The 24,089-nt window shown below is 42.8% G+C and overlaps 1 protein-coding gene across 2 annotated transcripts in view; it reads left to right on the top strand.

Moving 5' to 3' along the window:
• Nucleotides 1-24,089, top strand: part of slc22a13b (solute carrier family 22 member 13b) — a 58,728-nt gene extending 34,639 nt beyond the window's left edge. The window contains exons 4-10 of one of the 2 annotated variants that reach the window (XM_065006855.1): nt 3,076-3,244; nt 3,668-3,788; nt 8,629-8,723; nt 15,788-16,002; nt 18,499-18,607; nt 23,152-23,361; nt 23,600-24,089. In XM_065006855.1, coding sequence (XP_064862927.1) covers nt 3,076-3,244; nt 3,668-3,788; nt 8,629-8,723; nt 15,788-16,002; nt 18,499-18,607; nt 23,152-23,361; nt 23,600-23,681 — 1,001 coding nt within the window. In that variant the 3' untranslated portion in view covers nt 23,682-24,089. Of the gene's footprint in view, nt 1-3,075; nt 3,245-3,667; nt 3,789-8,628; nt 8,724-15,787; nt 16,003-18,498; nt 18,608-22,931; nt 23,095-23,151; nt 23,362-23,599 lie in introns of those variants that run through there. The other variant, XM_065006856.1, reaches the window with a different exon arrangement.

Below are 24,089 nucleotides of genomic sequence, written 5' to 3'. Positions count from 1 at the left end.
TGCATAGCAATGATAGGAGAGACCATGTGAGGTTATGACAGAGCCAAGTGACTTGGTGTATAGCGAGAATAGGAGAGGGCCTAGAACAGAGCCCTGGGGGACACCGTGGTGAGAGCACGTGGTGTGGAGACGGATTCTCGCCACGCCACCTGGTAGGAGCAACCTGTCAGGTAGGACGCAATCAAGCGTGGGCCGCGCCGGAGATGCCCAACTCGGAGAGGGTGGAGAGGAGGATCTGATGGTTCACAGTATCGAAGGCAGCCGATAGGTCTAGAAGGATGAGAGCAGAGGAGAGAGAGTTAGCTTTAGCAGTGCGGAGCGCCTCCGTGATCAGAGAAGAGCAGTCTCAGTTGAATGACTAGTCTTGAAACCTGACTGATTTGGATCAAGAAGGTCATTCTGAGAGAGATAGCGGGAGAGCTGGCCAAGGACGGCACGTTCAAGAGTTTTGGAGAGAAAAGAAAGAAGGGATACTGGTCTGTAGTTGTTGATATCGGAGGGATCGAGTGTAGGTTTTTTCAGAAGGGGTGCAACTCTCGCTCTCTTGAAGACGGAAGGGACGTAGCCAGCGGTCAGGGATGAGTTGATGAGCGAGGTGAGGTAAGGGAGAAGGTCTCCGGAAATGGTCTGGAGAAGAGAGGAGGGGATAGGGTCAAGCGGGCAGGTTGTTGGGCGGCCGGCCGTCACAAGACGCGAGATTTCATCTGGAGAGAGAGGGAGAAAGAGGTCAGAGCACAGGGTAGGGCAGTGTGAGCAGAACCAGCGGTGTCGTTTGACTTAGCAAACGAGGATCGGATGTCGTCGACCTTCTTTTCAAAATGGTGGACGAAGTCATCTGCAGAGAGGGAGGAGGGGGGAGGGGGAGGAGGATTCCGGAGGGAGGAGAAGGTTGCAAAGAGCTTCCTAGGGTTAGAGGCAGATGCTTGGAATTTAGAGTGGTAGAAAGTGGCTTTAGCAGCAGAGAGAGAAGAGGAAAATGTAGAGAGGAGGGAGTGAAAGGATGTCACCGGAGGCGAGTTTTCGGGCTGCCCGGAGGTTCTGTGAGGACCGAGCCACGGAGCGGGAGGGGAGGACGGCCTGGCGGATAGGGGACATAGAGAGTCAAAGGATGCAGAAAGGGAGGAGAGGAGGGTTGAGGAGGCAGAATCAGGAGATAGGTTGGAGAAGGTTTGAGCAGAGGGAAGAGATGATAGGATGGAAGAGGAGAGAGTAGCGGATGAGAGAGAGCGAAGTAGGGGCAGTGTGGGAAGTGTTGGATGAGAGCGAGAGGGAAAAGGATACAAGGTAGTGGTCGGAGACTTGGAGGGGAGTTGCAATGAGGTTAGTGGAAGAACAGCATCTAGTAAAGATGAGGTCGAGCGTATTGCCTGCCTTGTGAGTAGGGGGAAGGTGAGAGGGTGAGGTCAAAAGAGGAGAGGAGTGGAAAGAAGGAGGCAGAGAGGAATGAGTCAAAGGTAGACGTGGGGAGGTTAAAGTCGCCCAGAACTGTGAGAGGTGAGCCGTCCTCAGGAAAGGAGCTTATCAAGGCATCAAGCTCATTGATGAACTCTCCGAGGGAACCTGGAGGGCGATAAATGATAAGGATGTTAAGCTTGAAAGGGCTGGTAACTGTGACAGCATGGAATTCAAAGGAGGCGATAGACAGATGGGTAAGGGGAGAAAGAGAGAATGACCACTTGGGAGAGATGAGGATCCCGGTGCCACCACCCCGCTGACCAGAAGCTCTCGGGGTGTGCGAGAACACGTGGGCAGACGAAGAGAGAGCAGTAGGAGTAGCAGTGTTGTCTGTGGTGATCCATGTTTCCGTCAGTGCCAAGAAGTCGAGGGACTGGAGGGAGGGATAGGCGGAGATGAACTCTGCCTTGTTGGCCGCAGATCGGCAGTTCCAGAGGCTACCGGAGACCTGGAACTCCACGTGGGTCGTGCGCTGGGACCACCAGATTAGGGTGGCGCGGCCCACGCGGTGTGGAGCATTTGTATGGTCTGTGCAGAGAGGAGAGAACAGGGATAGACAGACACATAGTTGACAGGCTACACAAGAGGCTACGCTAATGCAAAGGAGATTGGAATGACAAGTGGACTACACGTCTCGAATGTTCAGAAAGTTGAGCTTACGTAGCAAGAATCTTATTGACTAAAATGATTAAAATGATACAGTACTGCTGAAGTAGGCTAGCTGGCAGAGGCTGCGTTGTTGACTATGTAGGCTAGCTGGCATTGGCTGCGTTGTTGACACTACACTAATCAAGTCGTTCCGTTGAGTGTAATAGTTTCTACTGTGCTGCTATTCAGGGCTAGCTTGGCTAGCTAGCAGTGTTGATTACGTTACGTTGCGTTAAAAGAACGACAATAGCTGGCTAGCTAACCTAGGAAATCGCTCTAGACTACACATTTATCTTTGATACAAAGACGGCTATGTAGCTAGCTATGTAGCTAGCTACGATCAAACAAATCAAGCCGTTGTACTGTAATGAAATGAAATGAAAAATGTGATACTACCTGTGGAGCGAAGCGAAATGCGACCGGATTGTTGAGTGCAGAAGTTCTGTTCGGTAGACGTTGGCTAGCTGTTGGCTAGCTAGCAGGGTCTCCTACGTTAAGGACGACAAATTTGCTGGCTAGCTAACCTCGGTAAATTAAGATAAATCACTCTAAAACTACACACTCTAAACTACACAATTATCTTGGATACGAAGACAGCAAAGACAACTATGTAGCTAGCTAACACTACACTAATCAAGTCGTTCAGTTGAGTGTAATAGTTGTGCTGCTAATCGGTAGACGGTGGACTAGCTAACGGTGGACGTTAGCTAGCTGGCTAGCTGCAGGGCAGTGTAGACTGCGTTAGGACGACGAAATACGATAATTACGCAATTATCTATGATACAAAGACGGCTATGTAGCTAGCTAAGAAGAAATTGCTAAGATTAGACAAATCAAACCGTTGTACTATAATGAAATGTAATGAAATGTAATACTACCTGCGGACCGAGTGCAGATGCGACCGCTCACTCCAACCCTCCAACCCATATGGCTCTGTTCACCACTGACCTCTAACCCCTGATCTCTAACCAGGTGCTGAGTGGACTGGTAACAACAGGCGGGCTCTGTTCACCATCTTCTCCCACTGTTTCTATGCCATTGGTCTGATGCTGATGTCTGGGATTGCCTACGGGGTCAGAGACTGGAGGATCCTACAGCTGGTTCTCTTCAGCCCTGTCCTGTTCCTCGGGGTATTCTACTGGTACGTTCTGGCCCTTGACCTCTAACCTGTCAGTCTGTCAGCTGGTCCTCTGCAGCCCTGTCCTGTTCCTCGGGGTATTCTACTGGTACGTCTCTAACCTCCAACCCTTTTACCTCTAACCTCTGACCCGTCAGTCTGGTTTTAGAGAAGCCTACTCCACCCATCTATTTTGGGGCGGCAGGGTAGCCTAGTGGTTAGAGCGTTGGACTAGTATCCGGCAGGTTGCAAGTTCAAACCCCCGAGCTGACAATCTGTCGTTCTGCCCCTGAACAGGCAGTTAACCCACTGTTCCTAGGCCGTCATTGAAAATAAGAATGTGTTCTTTAACTGACTTGCCTAGTTAAATAAAGGTTCAAAAAATAAAAAAAGACTCACCCCTGTATTTTCTGGACCTTGACTCAACCATACCTGATAATTTGTTAGGATCCTCCCAGAGTCAGCTCGGTGGCTGATGACCCAGGGCCGAAAGGCGGAGGCTCGCCAGGAGGTCCGCAGAGCAGCGAGAGTCAACAGAAGGGAGGTCCCTGAAGCCCTGCTGGACAAGGTTAGTTACACCGTCATCGCTATCATCCAGCAGGTTATTATCATCACTATCATACTGACATCCAGGTTATTATCATCACTATCATACTGACATCCAGGTTATTATCATCACTATCATACTGACATCCAGGTTATTATCACTATCATACTGACATCCAGGTTATTATCATCACTATCATACTGACATCCAGGTTATTATCATCACTATCATACTGACATCCAGGTTATTATCACCACTATCATACTGACATCCAGCAGGTTATTATCACCACTATCATACTGACATCCAGGTTATTATCACCACTATCATACTAACATCCAGGTTATTATCATCACTATCATACTAACATCCAGGTTATTATCATCACTATCATACTGACATCCAGGTTATCATCACTATCATACTGACATCCAGCAGGTTATTATCACCACTATCATACTAACATCCAGGTTATTATCATCACTATCATACTGACATCCAGGTTATTATCACCACTATCATACTAACATCCAGGTTATTATCATCACTATCATACTAACATCCAGGTTATTATCACCACTATCACACTAACATCCAGGTTATTATCACCACTATCATACTGACATCCAGCAGGTTATTATCATCACTATCATACTGACATCCAGGTTATTATCACCACTATCATACTGACATCCAGGTTATTATCATCACTATCATACTGACATCCAGGTTATTATCATCACTATCATACTGACATCCAGGTTTATCATCACTATCATACTGACATCCAGCAGTTATTATCATCACTATCATACTGACATCAGGTTATCATCACTATCATACTGACATCCAGGTTATTATCATCACTATCATACTGACATCCAGGTTATTATCATCACTATCATACTGACATCCAGGTTATTATCATCACTATCATACTGACATCCAGGTTATCATCACTGTCATACTGACATCCAGGTTATTATCATCACTATCATACTGACATCCAGGTTATTATCATCACTATCATACTGACATCCAGGTTATTATCATCACTATCATACTGACATCAGGTTATTATCATCACTGTCATCTGACATCCAGGTTATTATCATCACTATCATACTAACATCCAGGTTATTATCATCACTATCATACTGACATCCAGGTTATTATCATCACTATCATACTGACATCCAGGTTATTATCATCACTATCATACTGACATCCAGGTTATCATCACTATCATACTGACATCCAGGTTATTATCATCACTATCATACTGACATCCAGGTTATTATCATCACTATCATACTAACATCCAGGTTATTATCATCACTATCATACTAACATCCAGGTTATTATCATCACTATCATACTGACATCCAGGTTATTATCACCACTATCATACTAACATCCAGGTTATTATCACCACTATCATACTGACATCCAGGTTATTATCATCACTATCATACTAACATCCAGCAGTTATTATCATCACTATCATACTACATCCAGGTTATTATCATCCACTATCATACTGACATCCAGGTTATTATCATCACTATCATACTGACATCCAGGTTATTATCATCATTATCATCACTATCATACTGACATCCAGGTTATTATCATCACTATCATACTGACATCCAGGTTATTATCACCACTATCATACTGACATCCAGGTTATTATCATCACTATCATACTAACATCCAGGTTATTATCATCACTATCATACTGACATCCAGGTTATTATCATCACTATCATACTGACATCCAGGTTATCATCACTATCATACTAACATCCAGGTTATTATCATCACTATCATACTGACATCCAGGTTATTATCATCACTATCATACTGACATCCAGGTTATTATCATCACTATCATACTGACATCCAGGTTATTATCATCACTATCATACTGACATCCAGGTTATTATCATCACTATCATACTAACATCCAGCAGGTTATTATCATCACTATCATACTGACATCCAGGTTATTATCATCACTATCATACTGACATCCAGGTTATCATCACTATCATACTGACATCCAGGTTATTATCATCACTATCATACTGACATCCAGGTTATTATCATCACTATCATACTAACATCCAGGTTATTATCATCACTATCATACTAACATCCAGCAGGTTATTATCATCACTATCATACTGACATCCAGGTTATTATCACCACTATCATACTGACATCCAGGTTATTATCATCACTATCATACTGACATCCAGGTTATCATCACTATCATACTGACATCCAGGTTATTATCATCACTATCATACTGACATCCAGGTTATTATCATCACTATCATACTGACATCCAGCAGGTTATTATCACCACTATCATACTGACATCCAGGTTATTATCACCACTATCATACTAACATCCAGCAGGTTATTATCATCACTATCATACTGACATCCAGGTTATTATCATCACTATCATACTGACATCCAGGTTATCATCACTATCATACTGACATCCAGGTTATTATCATCACTATCATACTAACATCCAGGTTATTATCATCACTATCATACTGACATCCAGCAGGTTATTATCATCACTATCATACTGACATCCAGGTTATTATCATCACTATCATACTAACATCCAGGTTATTATCATCACTATCATACTGACATCCAGGTTATTATCATCACTATCATACTGACATCCAGGTTATTATCATCACTATCATACTGACATCCAGGTTATTATCATCACTATCATACTGACATCCAGCAGGTTATTATCATCACTATCATACTAACATCCAGGTTATTATCATCACTATCATACTAACATCCAGCAGGTTATTATCATCACTATCATACTGACATCCAGGTTATTATCATCACTATCATACTGACATCCAGGTTATCATCACTATCATACTGACATCCAGGTTATTATCATCACTATCATACTGACATCCAGGTTATTATCATCACTATCATACTAACATCCAGGTTATTATCATCACTATCATACTGACATCCAGGTTATTATCACCACTATCATACTGACATCCAGGTTATTATCATCACTATCATACTGACATCCAGGTTATCATCACTATCATACTGACATCCAGGTTATTATCATCACTATCATACTGACATCCAGGTTATTATCATCACTATCATACTAACATCCATGTTATTATCACCACTATCATACTGACATCCAGGTTATTATCATCACTATCATACTGACATCCAGGTTATTATCATCACTATCACACTAACATCCATGTTATTATCACCACTATCATACTGACATCCAGGTTATTATCATCACTATCATACTGACATCCAGGTTATTATCATCACTATCATACTGACATCCAGGTTATTATCATCACTATCATACTAACATCCAGGTTATTATCACCACTATCATACTGACATCTAGGTTATTATCACCACTATCATACTGACATCCAGGTTATTATCATCACTATCATACTGACATCCAGGTTATTATCACTATCATACTGACATCCAGGTTATTATCATCACTATCATACTGACATCCAGGTTATTATCATCACTATCATACTGACATCCAGGTTATTATCATCACTATCATACTGACATCCAGGTTATTATCATCACTATCATACTAACATCCAGGTTATTATCACCACTATCATACTGACATCCAGGTTATTATCACCACTATCATACTGACATCCAGGTTATTATCATCACTATCATACTGACATCTAGGTTATCATCACTATCATACTAACATCCAGCAGGTTTCATATTGCATTTCGACATTTCTTATGGCGTTTGGCCCCCCCAAAAAAGTTACTTTTGACTTTGACTTTTGACTTTTGCAAATTGCAAAATAATGATAATAAAATTTGACGAAAGTATATTCATACAGTTCTTATACGTGTGTAATTGACCAAAAAAAAAATGGGAATTTTTTTCAGTTTTTCAAAATGTTACTTTTGGGTCTTGACTTGTGTTACATTTGCAATATGAAAAATCATGGTGGAGCGCACTCGCCACCTGTTGGATATTTGCAGTGTTACACCTGGCATCTGCCATATGGCATTTGCAATCAACTTTGAATGAAACGACGCCGAATTGAGTGGTATTGGACACCATGTACTGTATATGGTTTGTACAGTGCCAATGACTTCCCATTCATTTTTGTACATTTCAGGGGGGTGTTCCCTTACTAACTTTAAGCGTCAGCTGTCAGAGCAGCTCACAGATCACTGCAGCTGTACACAGCCCATCTGTAAATAGCCCATCCAACCAACTACCTCATCTCCATATTTGTTTTTGTTTTTCTGCTTTTTTCACACCAGTATTTCTACTTGCACATCCTCATCTGCACATACATCACTCCAGTGTAAATTGCTAAATTGTAATTACTTCACCACTATTGGCCTATTTATTGCCTCACCTCCGTACTTCATTTGCACACACTGTATACAGATGTTTCTATTGTGTTATTGACTGTACTGTTGTTTATTCCATGTGTAACTCTGTTGTTGTTGTTTGTGTTGCACTGCTTTGCTTTATCTTTGCCAGGTCACAGTTGTAAATGAGAACTTGTTCTCAACTGGCCTACCTGGTTAAATAAAGGTGAAAAAATAATAAATAATAAACATTGACTCTATACCGGCACCCCCCTGTATATATTATTTTTTACTGTTTAATTACTTGTTACTTTTATGTTATTCTTATCTGTATTTTTCTTAAACTGCTTGGGGTTCGTAAGAAAGCATTTCCCTGTAAGGTCTACCTGTTGTATTTGTCAGGTGACTAATACAATTGAATTTGATTTGATCTTTCTCTGCAGCTGGAGGAGGAGGGCTCGACCAAGACGGGCAGTATGTTGGACCTCTTCAGGATCCCCTACTTGAGAAAACGGGCTCTCATTCTCTGCTATATCTGGTAAGTACCTCATTCTCTGCTTTATCTGGTCAGTTCCTCATTCTCTCCTATATCTGGTCAGTACCTAATTCTCGTCTCTATCTGATCAGTACCTCATTCTATCCTCTATCTGGTCAGTACCTAATTCTCGGCTCTATCTGGTCAGAACCTCATTCTCTGCTCTATCTGGTCAGTACCTCATTCTCTCCTATATCTGATCAGTACCTCATTCTCTCCTATATCTGGTCAGTACCTAATTCTCAGCTTTATCTGGTCAGTACCTCATTATCTGCTTTATCTGGTCAGTACCTCATTCTCTCCTCTATCTGGTCAGTACCTCATTCTCAGCTCTATCTGGTCAGTACCTAATTCTCGGCTCTATCTGGTCAGTACCTAATTCTCGGCTCTATCTGGTCAGTACCTAATTCTCAGCTCTATCTGGTCAGTACCCAATTCTTTCCTATATCTGGTCAGTACCTCATTCTCGGCTCTATCTGGTCAGAACCTCATTCTCTGCTCTATCTGGTCAGCACCTAATTCTCTTCTCTATCTGTTCAGTACCCAATTATTTCCTATATCAGGTCAGTACCTCATTCTCGGCTCTATCTGGTCAGTACCACATTCTCTGCTCTATCTGGGCAGTACCTAATTATCTTCTCTATCTGGTAAGTATCTCATTCTCTCCTCTATCTGGTCAGTACCTCATTCTCTCCTCTATCTGGTCAGTACCTAATTCTCAGCTCTATCTGGTCAGTACCTCATTCTATCCTCTATCTGGCCAGTACCTCATTCTATCCTCTATCTGGCCAGTACCTCATTCTGTCTCTATCTGATCAGTACCTCATTCTCTCCTCTATCTGGTCAGTACCTCATTCTCTTCTCTATCTGGTCAGAACCTCATTCTATTCTCAATCTGGTCAGTACCCAATTATTTCCTATATCTGGTCAGTACCCCATTCTCTGCTCTATCTGGTCAGTACCTCATTATCTTCTCTATCTGGTAAGTACCTCATTATCTGCTCTATCTGGTCAGTACCTCATTCTCTTCTCTATCTGGCCAGTACCTCATTCTATCCTCTATCTGGCCAGTACCTCATTCTGTCTCTATCTGATCAGTACCTCATTCTCTCCTCTATCTGGTCAGTACCTCATTCTCTTCTCTATGTGGTCAGAACCTCATTCTCTTCTCAATCTGGTCAGTACCCAATTATTTCCTATATCTGGTTAGTACCCCATTCTCTGCTCTATCTGGTCAGTACCTCATTATCTCCTCTATCTGGTCAGTACCTCATTCTCTCCTCTATCTGGTCAGAACCTCATTCTCGGCTCTGTCTGGTCAGTACCTCATTCTCTCCTCTATCTGGTCAGTACCTCATTCTCAGCTTTATCTGGTCAGTACCCAATTATTTCCTATATCTGGTCAGTACCCCATTCTCTGCTCTATCTGGTCAGTACCTCATTCTCTCCTCTATCTGGTCAGTACCTCATTCTCAGCTTTATCTGGTCAGTACCTCATTCTCTGCTTTATCTGGTCAGTACCTCATTCTCAGCTCTATCTGGTCAGTACCTCATTCTCAGCTCTATCTGGTCAGTACCTCATTCTCTCCTCTATCTGACCAGTACATCATTCTGTCTCTATCTGGTCAGTACCTCATTCTCTCCTATATCTGGTCAGTACCTCATTCTCTTCTCTATCTGGTCAGAACATCATTCTCTTCTCTATCTGGTCAGTACTCAATTATTTCCTATATCTGGTCAGGACCCAATTCTCTGCTCTATCTGGTCAGAACCTCATTCTCTGCTCTATCTGGTCAGTACCTCATTCTCTCCTATATCTGGTCAGAACCCCATTCTCTGCTCTATCTGGTCAGTACCTCATTATCTCCTCTATCTGGTCAGTACCTCATTCTCTCCTCTATCTGGTCAGTACCTCATTCTCAGCTTTATCTGGTCAGTACCTCATTCTCTGCTTTATCTGGTCAGTACCTCATTCTCAGCTCTATCTGGTCAGTACCTCATTCTCTCCTCTATCTGACCAGTACATCATTCTGTCTCTATCTGGTCAGTACCTCATTCTCTCCTATATCTGGTCAGTACTTCATTCTATCCTCTATCTGGCCAGTACCTCATTCTGTCTCTATCTGGTCAGTACCTCATTCTCTCCTATATCTGGTCAGTACCTCATTCTCTTCTCTATCTGGTCAGAACCTCATTCTCTTCTCTATCTGGTCAGTACTCAATTATTTCCTATATCTGGTCAGGACCCAATTCTCTGCTCTATCTGGTCAGAACCTCATTCTCTGCTCTATCTGGTCAGTACCTCATTCTCAGCTTTATCTGGTCAGTACCTCATTCTCGGCTCTATCTGGTCAGTACCTCATTCTCAGCTCTATCGGGTCAGTACCTAATTCTCAGCTCTATCTGGTCAGTACCTCATTCTCTCCTCTATCTGGTCAGTACCTCATTCTCAGCTCTATCTGGTCAGTACCTCATTCTCTCCTCTATCTGGTCAGTACCTCATTCTCTCCTCTATCTGGTCAGTACCTAATTCTCAGCTCTATCTGGTCAGTACCCAATTATTTCCTATATCAGGTCAGTACCTCATTCTCGGCTCTATCTGGTCAGTACCACATTCTCTGCTCTATCTGGGCAGTACCTAATTATCTTCTCTATCTGGTAAGTACCTCATTATCTGCACTATCTGGTCAGTACCCCATTCTCTGCTCAATCTGGTCAGTACCTCATTCTATCCTCTATCTGGCCAGTACCTCATTCTATCCTCTATCTGGCCAGTACCTCATTCTGTCTCTATCTGATCAGTACCTCATTCTCTTCTCTATCTGGTCAGAACCTCATTCTATTCTCAATCTGGTCAGTACCCAATTATTTCCTATATCTGGTCAGTACCCCATTCTCTCCTCTATCTGGTCAGTACCTCATTATCTCCTCTATCTGGTCAGTACCTCATTCTCTCCTCTATCTGGTCAGTACCTCATTCTCTGCTCTATCTGGTCAGGACCAAATTCACTGCTCTATCTGGTCAGAACCTCATTCTCTGCTCTATCTGGTCAGTACCTCATTCTCAGCTTTATCTGGTCAGTACCTCATTCTCGGCTCTATCTGGTCAGTACCTCATTCTCAGCTCTATCTGGTCAGTACCTAATTCTCAGCTCTATCTGGTCAGTACCTCATTCTCTCCTCTATCTGGTCAGTACCTCATTCTCAGCTCTATCTGGTCAGTACCTCATTCTCTCCTCTATCTGGTCAGTACCTCATTCTCTCCTCTATCTGGTCAGTACCTAATTCTCAGCTCTATCTGGTCAGTACCCAATTATTTCCTATATCTGGTCAGTACCTCATTCTCGGCTCTATCTGGTCAGAACCTCATTCTCTGCTCTATCTGGTCAGCACCTAATTCTCTTCTCTATCTGTTCAGTACCCAATTATTTCCTATATCAGGTCAGTACCTCATTCTCGGCTCTATCTGGTCAGTACCACATTCTCTGCTCTATCTGGGCAGTACCTAATTATCTTCTCTATCTGGTAAGTACCTCATTATCTGCACTATCTGGTCAGTACCCCATTCTCTGCTCAATCTGGTCAGTACCTCATTCTATCCTCTATCTGGCCAGTACCTCATTCTATCCTCTATCTGGCCAGTACCTCATTCTGTCTCTATCTGATCAGTACCTCATTCTCTTCTCTATCTGGTCAGAACCTCATTCTATTCTCAATCTGGTCAGTACCCAATTATTTCCTATATCTGGTCAGTACCCCATTCTCTCCTCTATCTGGTCAGTACCTCATTATCTCCTCTATCTGGTCAGTACCTCATTCTCTCCTCTATCTGGTCAGTACCTCATTCTCCGCTCTATCTGGTCAGGACCAAATTCACTGCTCTATCTGGTCAGAACCTCATTCTCTGCTCTATCTGGTCAGTACCTCATTCTCAGCTTTATCTGGTCAGTACCTCATTCTCAGCTCTATCTGGTCAGTACCTCATTCTCAGCTCTATCTGGTCAGTACCTCATTCTCAGCTCTATCTGGTCAGTACCTCATTCTCTCCTCTATCTGGTCAGTACCTCATTCTCAGCTCTATCTGGTCAGTACCTCATTCTCTCCTCTATCTGGTCAGTACCTAATTCTCAGCTCTATCTGGTCAGTACCCAATTCTTTCCTATATCTGGTCAGTACCTCATTCTCGGCTCTATCTGGTCAGAACCTCATTCTCTGCTCTATCTGGTCAGCACCTAATTCTCTTCTATATCTGTTCAGTACCCAATTATTTCCTATATCAGGTCAGTACCTCATTCTCGGCTCTATCTGGTCAGTACCACATTCTCTGCTCTATCTGGGCAGTACCTAATTATCTTCTCTATCTGGTAAGTACCTCATTATCTGCACTATCTGGTCAGTACCCCATTCTCTGCTCAATCTGGTCAGTACCTCATTCTATCCTCTATCTGGCCAGTACCTCATTCTATCCTCTATCTGGCCAGTACCTCATTCTGTCTCTATCTGATCAGTACCTCATTCTCTTCTCTATCTGGTCAGAACCTCATTCTATTCTCAATCTGGTCAGTACCCAATTATTTCCTATATCTGGTCAGTACCCCATTCTCTGCTCTATCTGGTCAGTACCTCATTATCTCCTCTATCTGGTCAGTACCTCATGCTCTCCTCTATCTGGTCAGTACCTCATTCTCTGCTCTATCTGGTCAGGACCAAATTCACTGCTCTATCTGGTCAGTACCTCATTCTCTTCTCTATCTGGTCAGTACCTCATTCTCTTCTCTATCTGGTCAGAACCCCATTCTCTTCTGAATCTGGTCAGTACTCAATTATTTCCTATATCTGGTCAGGACTCAATTCTCTGCTCTATCTGGTCAGAACCTCATTCTCTGCTCTATCTGGTCAGTACCTCATTCTCAGCTTTATCTGGTCAGTACCTCATTCTCGGCTCTATCTGGTCAGTACCTCATTCTCAGCTCTATCTGGTCAGTACCTAATTCTCAGCTCTATCTGGTCAGTACCTCATTCTCTCCTCTATCTGGTCAGTACCTCATTCTCAGCTCTATCTGGTCAGTACCTCATTCTCTCCTCTATCTGGTCAGTACCTCATTCTCTCCTCTATCTGGTCAGTACCTAATTCTCAGCTCTATCTGGTCAGTACCCAATTCTTTCCTATATCTGGTCAGTACCTCATTCTCGGCTCTATCTGGTCAGAACCTCATTCTCTGCTCTATCTGGTCAGCACCTAATTCTCTTCTCTATCTGTTCAGTACCCAATTATTTCCTATATCAGGTCAGTACCTCATTCTCGGCTCTATCTGGTCAGTACCACATTCTCCGCTCTATCTGGGCAGTACCTAATTATCTTCTCTATCTGGTAAGTACCTCATTATCTGCACTATCTGGTCAGTACCCCATTCTCTGCTCAATCTGGTCAGTACCTCATTCTATCCTCTATCTGGCCAGTACCTCATTCTATCCTCTATCTGGCCAGTACCTCATTCTGTCTCTATCTGATCAGTACCTCATTCTCTTCTCTATCTGGTCAGAACCTCATTCTATTCTCAATCTGGTCAGTACCCAATTATTTCCTATATCTGGTCAGTACCCCATTCTCTGCTCTATCTGGTCAGTACCTCATTCTCGGCTCTATCTGGTCAGTAACTCATTCTCAGCTCTATCTGGTCAGTACCTCATTCTCAGCTCTATCTGGTCAGTACCTCATTCTCTGCTTTATCTGGTCAGTACCTCATTCTCTGCTCTATCTGGTCAGTACCTCATTCTCTGCTCTATCTGGTCAGTACCTCATTCTCAGCTTTATCTGGTCAGTACCTCATTCTCTCCTCTATCTGGTCAGTACCTCATTATCTGCTCTATCTGGTCAGTACCTCATTCTCTCCTCTATCTGGTCAGTACCTCATTCTCTGCTCTATCTGGGCAGTACCCCATTCTCTGCTGTATCTGGTCAGTATGAGACTGTTTGTGGCACCCTCTCCATCATCAATGTTTACAGTAACTACCCATGATTTGCCATATTCAAATTACAATGGCATGACTGACACTCAATCCAAAAGATTTTTTCTCACTCACTGGTATCTGAGAGGTTAGCTATAAATGGTTAGTCTCTCTCTCTCTCAAACATTACACTCACTCAATAGATATGGGGGTTTATCAAAATTGGGTTTGTTTTCTAATTCTTTGTGGGCCTGTGTAGTCTGATGTTGTTGTTTTTGTGTGTGCTCTAGGGCAACAGTGTCTAGATGAAATTTGTATTTGTGGTCCTGGCAACTGGACCTTTTCTGGAACACCATTATTTTTTTGTCTTAATGATATCTACTGCCCGTCCCCAGGTCTGACATAATCTGTGCAGAAGATCTATGTGCTGCTGTAGGCTCTCCTTAGTTGGGGACAGAACCACCAGATCATCAGCAAACAGTAGACATTTGACTTCAGATTCTAGTCGGGTTCGGTTGGGTGCTGCCCTCGCCAATATGTTTATATATATGTTGAAGAGGGTGGGGCTCGAGCTGCATCCCTGTCTCACCCCACGGCCCTGCGGAAGAAATTTGTGTTTTTTTGCCAAACTTAACCACACACTTGTTGTTTGTGTACATGGATTTTGTAATGTGGTATGTTTCTCCCCCAACACCACTTTCCATCAATTTGTATAGGAAAACCTCATGCCAAATTGAATCAATAGCTTTTTTGAAATCAACCAAACATGAGAAGACTTTGCCTTTGTTTTGTTTGTTTGTCAATTTGTGTGGGCAGGGTGAATACGTGGTCTGTCATTGGTAAAAAGCCAATTTGCCATTTGCTCAGTACATTGTTTTCACTAAGGAAATGTATGAGTCTGCTGTTAATGATAATTCAGAGGATTTTCCAAAGGTTTCTGTTGACGCATATCCCACGATAGTTATTGGGTTCAAATTTGTCTCCACTTTTGTGGATTAGGGTGATCAGTTCTTGGTTCCAAATATTGGGGAAGATGCCAGAGCTGAGGATGATATATAAGTATAGCCAATTGGAATTTTTGGTCTCTCTCACTTTCTCTTGCTCTCTCTCGCTCTCAGGTTTGTAACCAGTCTGGTGTACTATGGGGTGAGTCTAAACGTGGGTAACTTTGGTCTGGACATCTATCTGACCCAGCTGATCTTTGGCATTGCTGAGCTCCCTGCCCGACTGGGCTCCCTGCCCCTCATAGAACACTTTGGACGGAGGATGTGTCAGGCCATCGCCCTGTTCTTCGGAGGCACAGCCTGTCTTGTTCTTCTAGCTGTTCCAGATGGTAAAATCAGTATTTTATAAAGGAGATTTTTATGCTGTTATTTTAATACTTTTCACATTATTAAGGTTGTTTTAACACTTGAAGATGGAATCCACATTTGTTGAAACAGCGCCACTCTTTTGCCCCAGCACTTTTGTTGATAAACAACGTAGAGGAATGTCCGGCAGCGGTACATATTCTGATTAATGGAGTAGAGCAGCATCCACCGTGGTACATATTCTGATTAACAGAGTAGAGGAGCATCCACAGTGGTACATATTCTGATTAACAGAGTAGAGGAGCATCCACAGTGGTACATATTCTGATTAACAGAGTAGAGGAGCATCCACAGCGGTACATATTCTGATTAACAGAGTAGAGCAGCATCCACAGTGGTACATATTCTGATTAACAGAGTAGAGGAGCATCCACAGTGGTACATATTCTGATTAACAGAGTAGAGCAGCATCCACAGTGGTACATATTCTGATTAACAGAGTAGAGGTGCATCCACAGTGGTACATATTCTGATTAATGGAGTAGAGCAGCATCCACAGCGGTACATATTCTGATTAACAGAGTAGAGGAGCATCCGGCAGCGGTACATATTCTGATTAACAGAGTAGAGGAGCATCCGGCAGCGGTACATATTCTGATTAACAGAGTAGAGGAGCATCCACAGCGGTACATATTCTGATTAACAGAGTAGAAGAGCATCCACAGCGGTACATATTCTGATTAACAGAGTAGAAGAGCATCCACAGCGGTACATATTCTGATTAACAGAGTAGAGGAGCATCCACCGCGGTACATATTCTGCTGTTCTATCATGATGTCTGAGGAAGTAAAACACGGTGTTGTTTACTTATCTTGTTATGGCTGCAATCCCGCTACCGGGATCGATATGACAACTACCAGTGAAAATAGAGGGCGCCAAATTCAAACCACAGAAATCTCATAATTACAATTCCTAAAACATACGTGTCTCATACCATTTTAAAGCTATTCTCATTGTTAATCCCACCAAAGTGTCCGATTTCAAATATGCTTTTCAGCAAAAGCACTACAAACGATTATGTTAGGTCTCCACCAAACCACAATAAGCACAGCGATTTTTCAGCGAAATATAGCATTCACAAAAAGCAGAAATAAAGATAAAATTAATCACTAACCTTGAATTATCTTCATCAGATGATACTCATAGGACTTCATGTTACACAATACATGCATGTTTTGTTTGATAAAGTTCAAATTTATATCAAAAACTCTGAGTTTCCGTTGGCGTATTAGATTCACTAGTTCCAAAAACATAGAGTGATTTTGCATAGCCACATCGTTTCAACAGAAATACTCATCATAAATGTAGATGATAATACAAGTTATACACATGGAATTATAGATATACCTCTCCTTAATGCAACCGCTGTGTCAGATTTCAGAAAAAGTTTACAGAAAAAACAACCAATGCAATAATCTAAGACGGAGCTCAGAACAGTAGCTCACCAGAAAAACAGTAACAAACGGTAACAAATTAGCCACCATGTATTAAAAACCAGAAAGTACATGATAAATGTTTCCTTACCTTTGATGAACTTCATCAGAATGCACTCCTAGGAATCCCAAATCCACAATAAATGCTTGATTTGTTCGAAAATGTCCATTATTTATGTCCAATTAGCTACTTTGATTAGCGCGTTTGGTAAACAATTCCAAAGTCACAAAGCGCGTCCACTATAACGTGACGAAATATCCAAAAGTTCCATAACAGTAAGTAGAAACATGTCAAAGGATTTACTGAATCGATCTTTAGAATGTTGTTTACATATATCTTGAATAACGTTCCAACCGGAGAATTAGAATGACTTCAGATGACCGGTGGAACGCAGGTCCTTCCCCTGTGAACACGCATGGTGAAAGCATGGTCAACTCGTGGCAGTGGTGACTATTTCCTGTCTCATTCGACCCCCCTTCACATTGGAGTCATCAGACAAAGTTCTATTGACTGTTGACATCTAGTGGAAGGCGTAGAAAGTGAAAACTCATCCATATCTCGCTGTAATTTCAATGAGAGCTTGGTTGAAAATCTGCCACCCCTAGGAAAAAAGAACAGGAAGTGGAATTTTTCAGGTTTTTGCCTGCTATATGAGTTCTGTTATACTCACAGACATAATTCAAACAGTTTTAGAAACTTCAGAGTGTTTTCTATCCAATACTAATAATATGCATATATTAGCAACTGAGACTGCGGAGCTGGCCGTTTATAATGGGCACCTTTTCATCCAAGCTACTCAATACTGCCCCTGCGGCGATAACAAGTTATTTGTTGTAATATCACAAACCACTGTTTCACCAATTAAGGATTCTAGCTTTAAGTGTTATTTTCTAAACACTTTTGACACTCAACACACTATCATTAAAAACATATATGTGCTAGTTTTAATTCTTAAGCACCTGTAACACTTTGTGTAATTCAATCCGTTTAACAGATTCTCTGTCTGATTGTTTCTCCTCCCTCAGACATGCCAGTAGTGACGACAGTCATAGCCGTGTCAGGGAAATTTGCCCTGGCTGCCTCCTTCACCATCATCTATGTTTACACAGCTGAGCTCTATCCCACTGTAGTGAGGTATGTTCATTACAGCTGAGCTCTATCCCACTGTAGTGAGGTATGTTTATTACAGCTGAGCTCTATCCCACTGTAGTGAGGTATGTTTATTACAGCTGAGCTCTATCCCACTGTAGTGAGGTATGTTTACACAGCTGAGCTCTCTCCCACTGTAGTGAGGTATGTCTACACAGCTGAGCTCTATCCCACTGTAGTGAGGTATGTTTACACAGCTGAGCTCTATCCCACTGTAGTGAGGTATGTTTACACAGCTGAGCTCTATCCCACTGTAGTGAGGTATGTTCATTACAGCTGGGCTCTATCCCACTGTAGTGAGGTATGTTTACACAGCTGAGCTCTATCCCACTGTAGTGAGGTATGTTTATTACAGCTGAGCTCTACCCACTGTAGTGAGGTATGTTTACACAGCTGAGCTCTATCCCACTGTAGTGAGGTATGTTTATTACAGCTGAGCTCTATCCCACTGTAGTGAGGTATGTTTATTACAGCTGAGCTCTATCCCACTGTAGTGAGGTATGTCTACACAGCTGAGCTCTATCCCACTGTAGTGAGGTATGTTTATTACAGCTGAGCTCTATCCCACTGTAGTGAGGTATGTCTACACAGCTGAGCTCTATCCCACTGTAGTGAGGTATGTTTATTACAGCTGAGCTCTATCCCACTGTAGTGAGGTATGTTTATTACAGCTGAGCTCTATCCCACTGTAGTGAGGTATGTTTATTACAGCTGAGCTCTATCCCACTGTAGTGAGGTATGTCTACACAGCTGAGCTCTATCCCACTGTAGTGAGGTATGTTTATTACAGCTGAGCTCTATCCCACTGTAGTGAGGTATGTTCATTACAGCTGAGCTCTATCCCACTGTAGTGAGGTATGTTTATTACAGCTGAGCTCTATCCCACTGTAGTGAGGTATGTTTACACAGCTGAGCTCTATCCCACTGTAGTGAGGTATGTTCATTACAGCTGGGCTCTATCCCACTGTAGTGAGGTATGTTTACACAGCTGAGCTCTATCCCACTGTAGTGAGGTATGTTTATTACAGCTGAGCTCTATCCCACTGTAGTGAGGTATGTTCATTACAGCTGAGCTCTATCCCACTGTAGTGAGGTATGTTTATTACAGCTGAGCTCTATCCCACTGTAGTGAGGTATGTCTACACAGCTGAGCTCTATCCCACTGTAGTGAGGTATGTCTACACAGCTGAGCTCTATCCCACTGTAGTGAGGTATGTTTATTACAGCTGAGCTCTATCCCACTGTAGTGAGGTATGTTTACACAGCTGAGCTCTATCCCACTGTAGTGAGGTATGTTCATTACAGCTGAGCTCTATCCCACTGTAGTGAGGTATGTTCATTACAGCTGAGCTCTATCCCACTGTAGTGAGGTATGTTTATTACAGCTGAGCTCTATCCCACTGTAGTGAGGTGAGATGTTCATACTGCTAAAACACATTGGCTGGAACACACACAGATACAGGCCTAAACGTTTCAACATACTTACTTACATGAGTGCGGACAGCAATCGGTACAGAGAACTTAGTTTTACTTGCATTTTAAAGCAGTTGAGGCCTCGGAAGGAGTGTTGTATGGCGTTTAAGATGGTTTGGAGGTTAGATAGCACAGTGTCCAAAGAAGGGCCAGATGTTTACAGAATGGTGTCGTCTGCTTAGAGGTGGATGTTTGTTTATTCCATGTGTAACTCTGTGTTGTTGTTTTTGCCTGGTTAAATAAAGGGGAAATAAAAAATAAAAACAGAATCACCAGCAGCAAGAGCGACATCATTGATGTATACAGAGAAGAGAGTCTGCCCGAGAATTGTACCATGTGGCACCCCTATAGAGACTGCCAGAGGTCCGGACAACAGGCCCTCCGATTTGACACGCTGAACTCTATCTGAGAAGTAGTTGGTGAACCAGGCGAGGCAATCATTTGAGAATCCAAGGCTATTGAGTCTGCCGATAAGAATACGGTGATTGACAGAGTCGAAAGCCTTGGCCAGGTCGATGAAGACGGCTGCACAGTAATGTCTTTTATCTATGTTTTTTTTTTATATCGCTTAGGACCTTGAGTGTGGCTGAGGTGCACCCATGTCCAGCTTGGAAAGCATATTGCATAGTGGAGAAGGTACGGTGGGATTTGAAAGGGTCGGTGATCTGTTTGTTAACTTGGCTTTTGAAGATTTTAGAAAGGCAGGGGAGGATGGATATAGATCTATGACAGTTTGGGTCTAGAGTGTCTCCCCCTTTGAAGAGGGGGATGACCGCGGCAGCTTTCCAATATTTGGGGATCTCAGACGATACGTAAGAGAGGATGAACAGGCCAGTAATAGTGGTTGCAATAATTTCTGCGGATAAGAGAGGGTCCAGATTGTCCAGCCCAGCTGATTTGTAGGGGTCCAGGTTTTGCAGCTCTTACGGAACATCGGCTGTCTGGATTTGGGTGAAGGAGAAGCGGGGAGGGGGGGGGGGGTGTATGTTGGCCGGGGTAGGGGTAGCCAGGTGGAAAGCATGGCCAGCCATCAAAAAATGCTTATTGAAATGATTGATTATCGTAGATTTATCGGTGGTGACAGTGTTTCCTATCATCACTGCAGTGGGCAGCTGGGAGGAGGTGCTCTTATTCTCCATGGACTTTACAGTGTCCCAAAACATTTTGGAATTAGTGCTACAGGATGCAAATGTATTTTTGAAAAAGCTAGCCTTAGCTTTCCTAACTGACTGAGTGCATTGGTTCCTGACTTCCCTGAAAAGTTGCATATCGCAGGGTCTATTCGATGCTATTGCAGTCCGCCACAGGATGTTTTTGTACTGGTCAAGGGCAGTCAAGTCTGGGGTGAACCAAGGGCTATATCTGTTCTTAGTTCTACATTTCTTGAATGGGGCATGCTTTTTTAAGATGGTGAGGAAAGCAATTTAAAGGAGCACCCAGGCATCCTCTACTGACGGAATGAGGTCAATATCCTTCCAGGATACCCGGGCCAGGTCGATTAGAGAGGCCTGCTCGGAGAAGTGTTTTAGGGAGTGTTTGACAGTGATGAGGGGTGGTCGGTTTACCGCAGACCCATTAGGCACGCAGGCAATGATTGCTGAGGTCCTGGTTGAAAACAGCAATGGTGTAATTAGAGGGCAAGTTGGTCAGGGTGATATCTAAGAGGGTTACGTATTTAGGGTTGTACCTGGTAGGTTCCTTGATTATTTGTGCGATTGAGGGCATGTAGCTTAGATTGTAGGACGGCCGGTGTGTTAAATAAGCATGTCCCAGTTTAGGTCACCTAACAGTGTGAACTCTGACGATAGATGGGCAATCAATTCACATATGGTGTCCAGTGAACAGCTGGGGGCTTAAGGGGGTCTATAACAAGCGGCAACGGTGAGAAACTTGTTTCTGGACATTTTTAAAAGTAGAAGCTCGAGTTGTTTGAGCACAGACCTGGATAGTATGACAGATCTCAGGATATCTCTGCAGTAGATTGCAACTCCGCCCCCTCTGGCAGTTCTATCTTGTCAGAAAAATGTTATAGTTAGGGATGAAAATGTCTGGATTTTTGGTGGCCTTCCTAAGCCAGGATCCAGACACGGCTAGGACATCCGGGTTGGTGGAGTGTGCTAAAGCAGTGAATAAAACAAACTTAGGGAGAAGGCTTCTAATGTTAACATGCATGAAACCATGGCTTTTACGGTTACAGAAGTCAACAAATGAGAGCACCTGGGGAATAGGAGTGGAGCTAGGGGCTGCAGGGCCTGGGTTAATCTCGACATCACCAGAGGAACAGAGGACTGGTCGTCTAGTGCGTTCGGAACAGAGAGTAAAAGGAGCAGATTTCTGGGCACAGAAGAATAGATTCAAGGCATAATGTACAGACAATGGTATGGTAGGATGTGAATACAGTGGAGATAAGCCTAGGCATTGAGTGACGATGAGAGAGGTTTTGTCTCTAGAGGCACCATTTAAGCCAGGTGTGGTCATTGCATTTGTGGGGGGTGGAACAAAAGGGCTAGCTAAGTCATATTGAGCAGAGCTGGAGGCTCTACAGTGAAATAAGACAGAAATCACTAACCAAAACAGCAATAGACAAGGCATATTGACATAAGGGAGAGGCATGTGTAGCCGAGTGATCATAGGGTCCAGTGAGTAGCTAGGCGAGCTGGAGACACGATGATTCAGACAGCTAGCGGGCCGGGGAGAGCATCTTGGATTTGAACTCCCTGATCTGTGCATTGTCTTGCAGACAGAACAGAGTGGGTCTGAACTCCCTGATCTGTGCATTGTCTTGCAGACAGAACAGAGTGGGTCTGAACTTCCTGATCTGTGTATTGTCTTGCAGACAGAACGGAGTGGGTCTGAGCTCCATGTGTATTGTCTTGCAGACAGAACAGAGTGGGTCTGAACTCCATGTGTATTGTCTTGCAGACAGAACAGAGTGGGTCTGAACTCCATGTGTATTGTCTTGCAGACAGAACAGAGTGGGTCTGAACTCCCTGATCTGTGCATTGTCTTGCAGACAGAACGGAGTGGGTCTGAACTCCATGTGTATTGTCTTGCAGACAGAACGGAGTGGGTCTGAACTCCATGTGTGCCCGTGTTGCTGGCATCCTTGCCCCCCTGATTAGACTGCTGGAGGTGTATCACTATTCCATCCCTATGTTGATCTATGGCATCCTGCCCTTCCTGGGTGGAGGCCTCTGCTTCATGCTGCCTGAGACACTCAACACTGAGCTACAAGACCACACTGAACCACAGGAGAAGGACTCAGTGTGAGTATCATTCTGGAGGGATGGGGAGGGGGATGGATGGATGGATGGATGAGAGAGCAAATGGATAGAAGGATGTTATATTTTTTGAGACCTCCTTGAAAGCAGTCTGGTTCAGCGTGCTTATATTGTCGTAATTTCAACTGTGTTGATATCAAGATTTAGCATTTCCACTGTAATAAATGATTTCAAATGGTGTATTTCTGCAAGTAGATTGCTTACTTGTTATTTTTGATTCTAGAACTCCTGAGAAGTTGAATCTTGAAAATGGACTCAGTCATGTAGAGGATAAGACAGAAGAAACAATGATCACGAAAATGTAAATGATTATCACTGTTTTATATTATCTTGAGCTTTACATAGAGTATGTGATTGTTTTGATTATTATCAATATCAAGTAGATCTACTAAATGGTCAATCAAAACATTCGATTGTTATTCAGATCTCATACTATATTGTTAGAGAGACATTTTGTAAACATAACTACTTTATTTTGTATTAAATCAAATTATAAAATACATTATTTATATCACAAAAAACATTTTGATATAGTTGAACATTTCTAAATAAAAATACAAATGATAAAATATGTGTTTGTATAAATCACTGCTTCGGTTCCAAATACATTTCCTTTATTGTTTTACGTTTGGATTATGTGTGTAGTGTTATTGTATTGCTAGATATTGCTGCATTGTTGGAGCTACAGTAGACTGTTGGAGCAGACTGTTGGA

The sequence above is a fragment of the Oncorhynchus nerka genome, linkage group LG22 (assembly GCF_034236695.1).
Source record: "Oncorhynchus nerka isolate Pitt River linkage group LG22, Oner_Uvic_2.0, whole genome shotgun sequence".
NCBI classification, from domain to species: Eukaryota; Metazoa; Chordata; class Actinopteri; order Salmoniformes; family Salmonidae; genus Oncorhynchus; species Oncorhynchus nerka.
The sequence above is the reverse complement of the archived record's forward strand: the minus strand, read 5'-3'. Positions and strand labels throughout refer to the sequence as shown.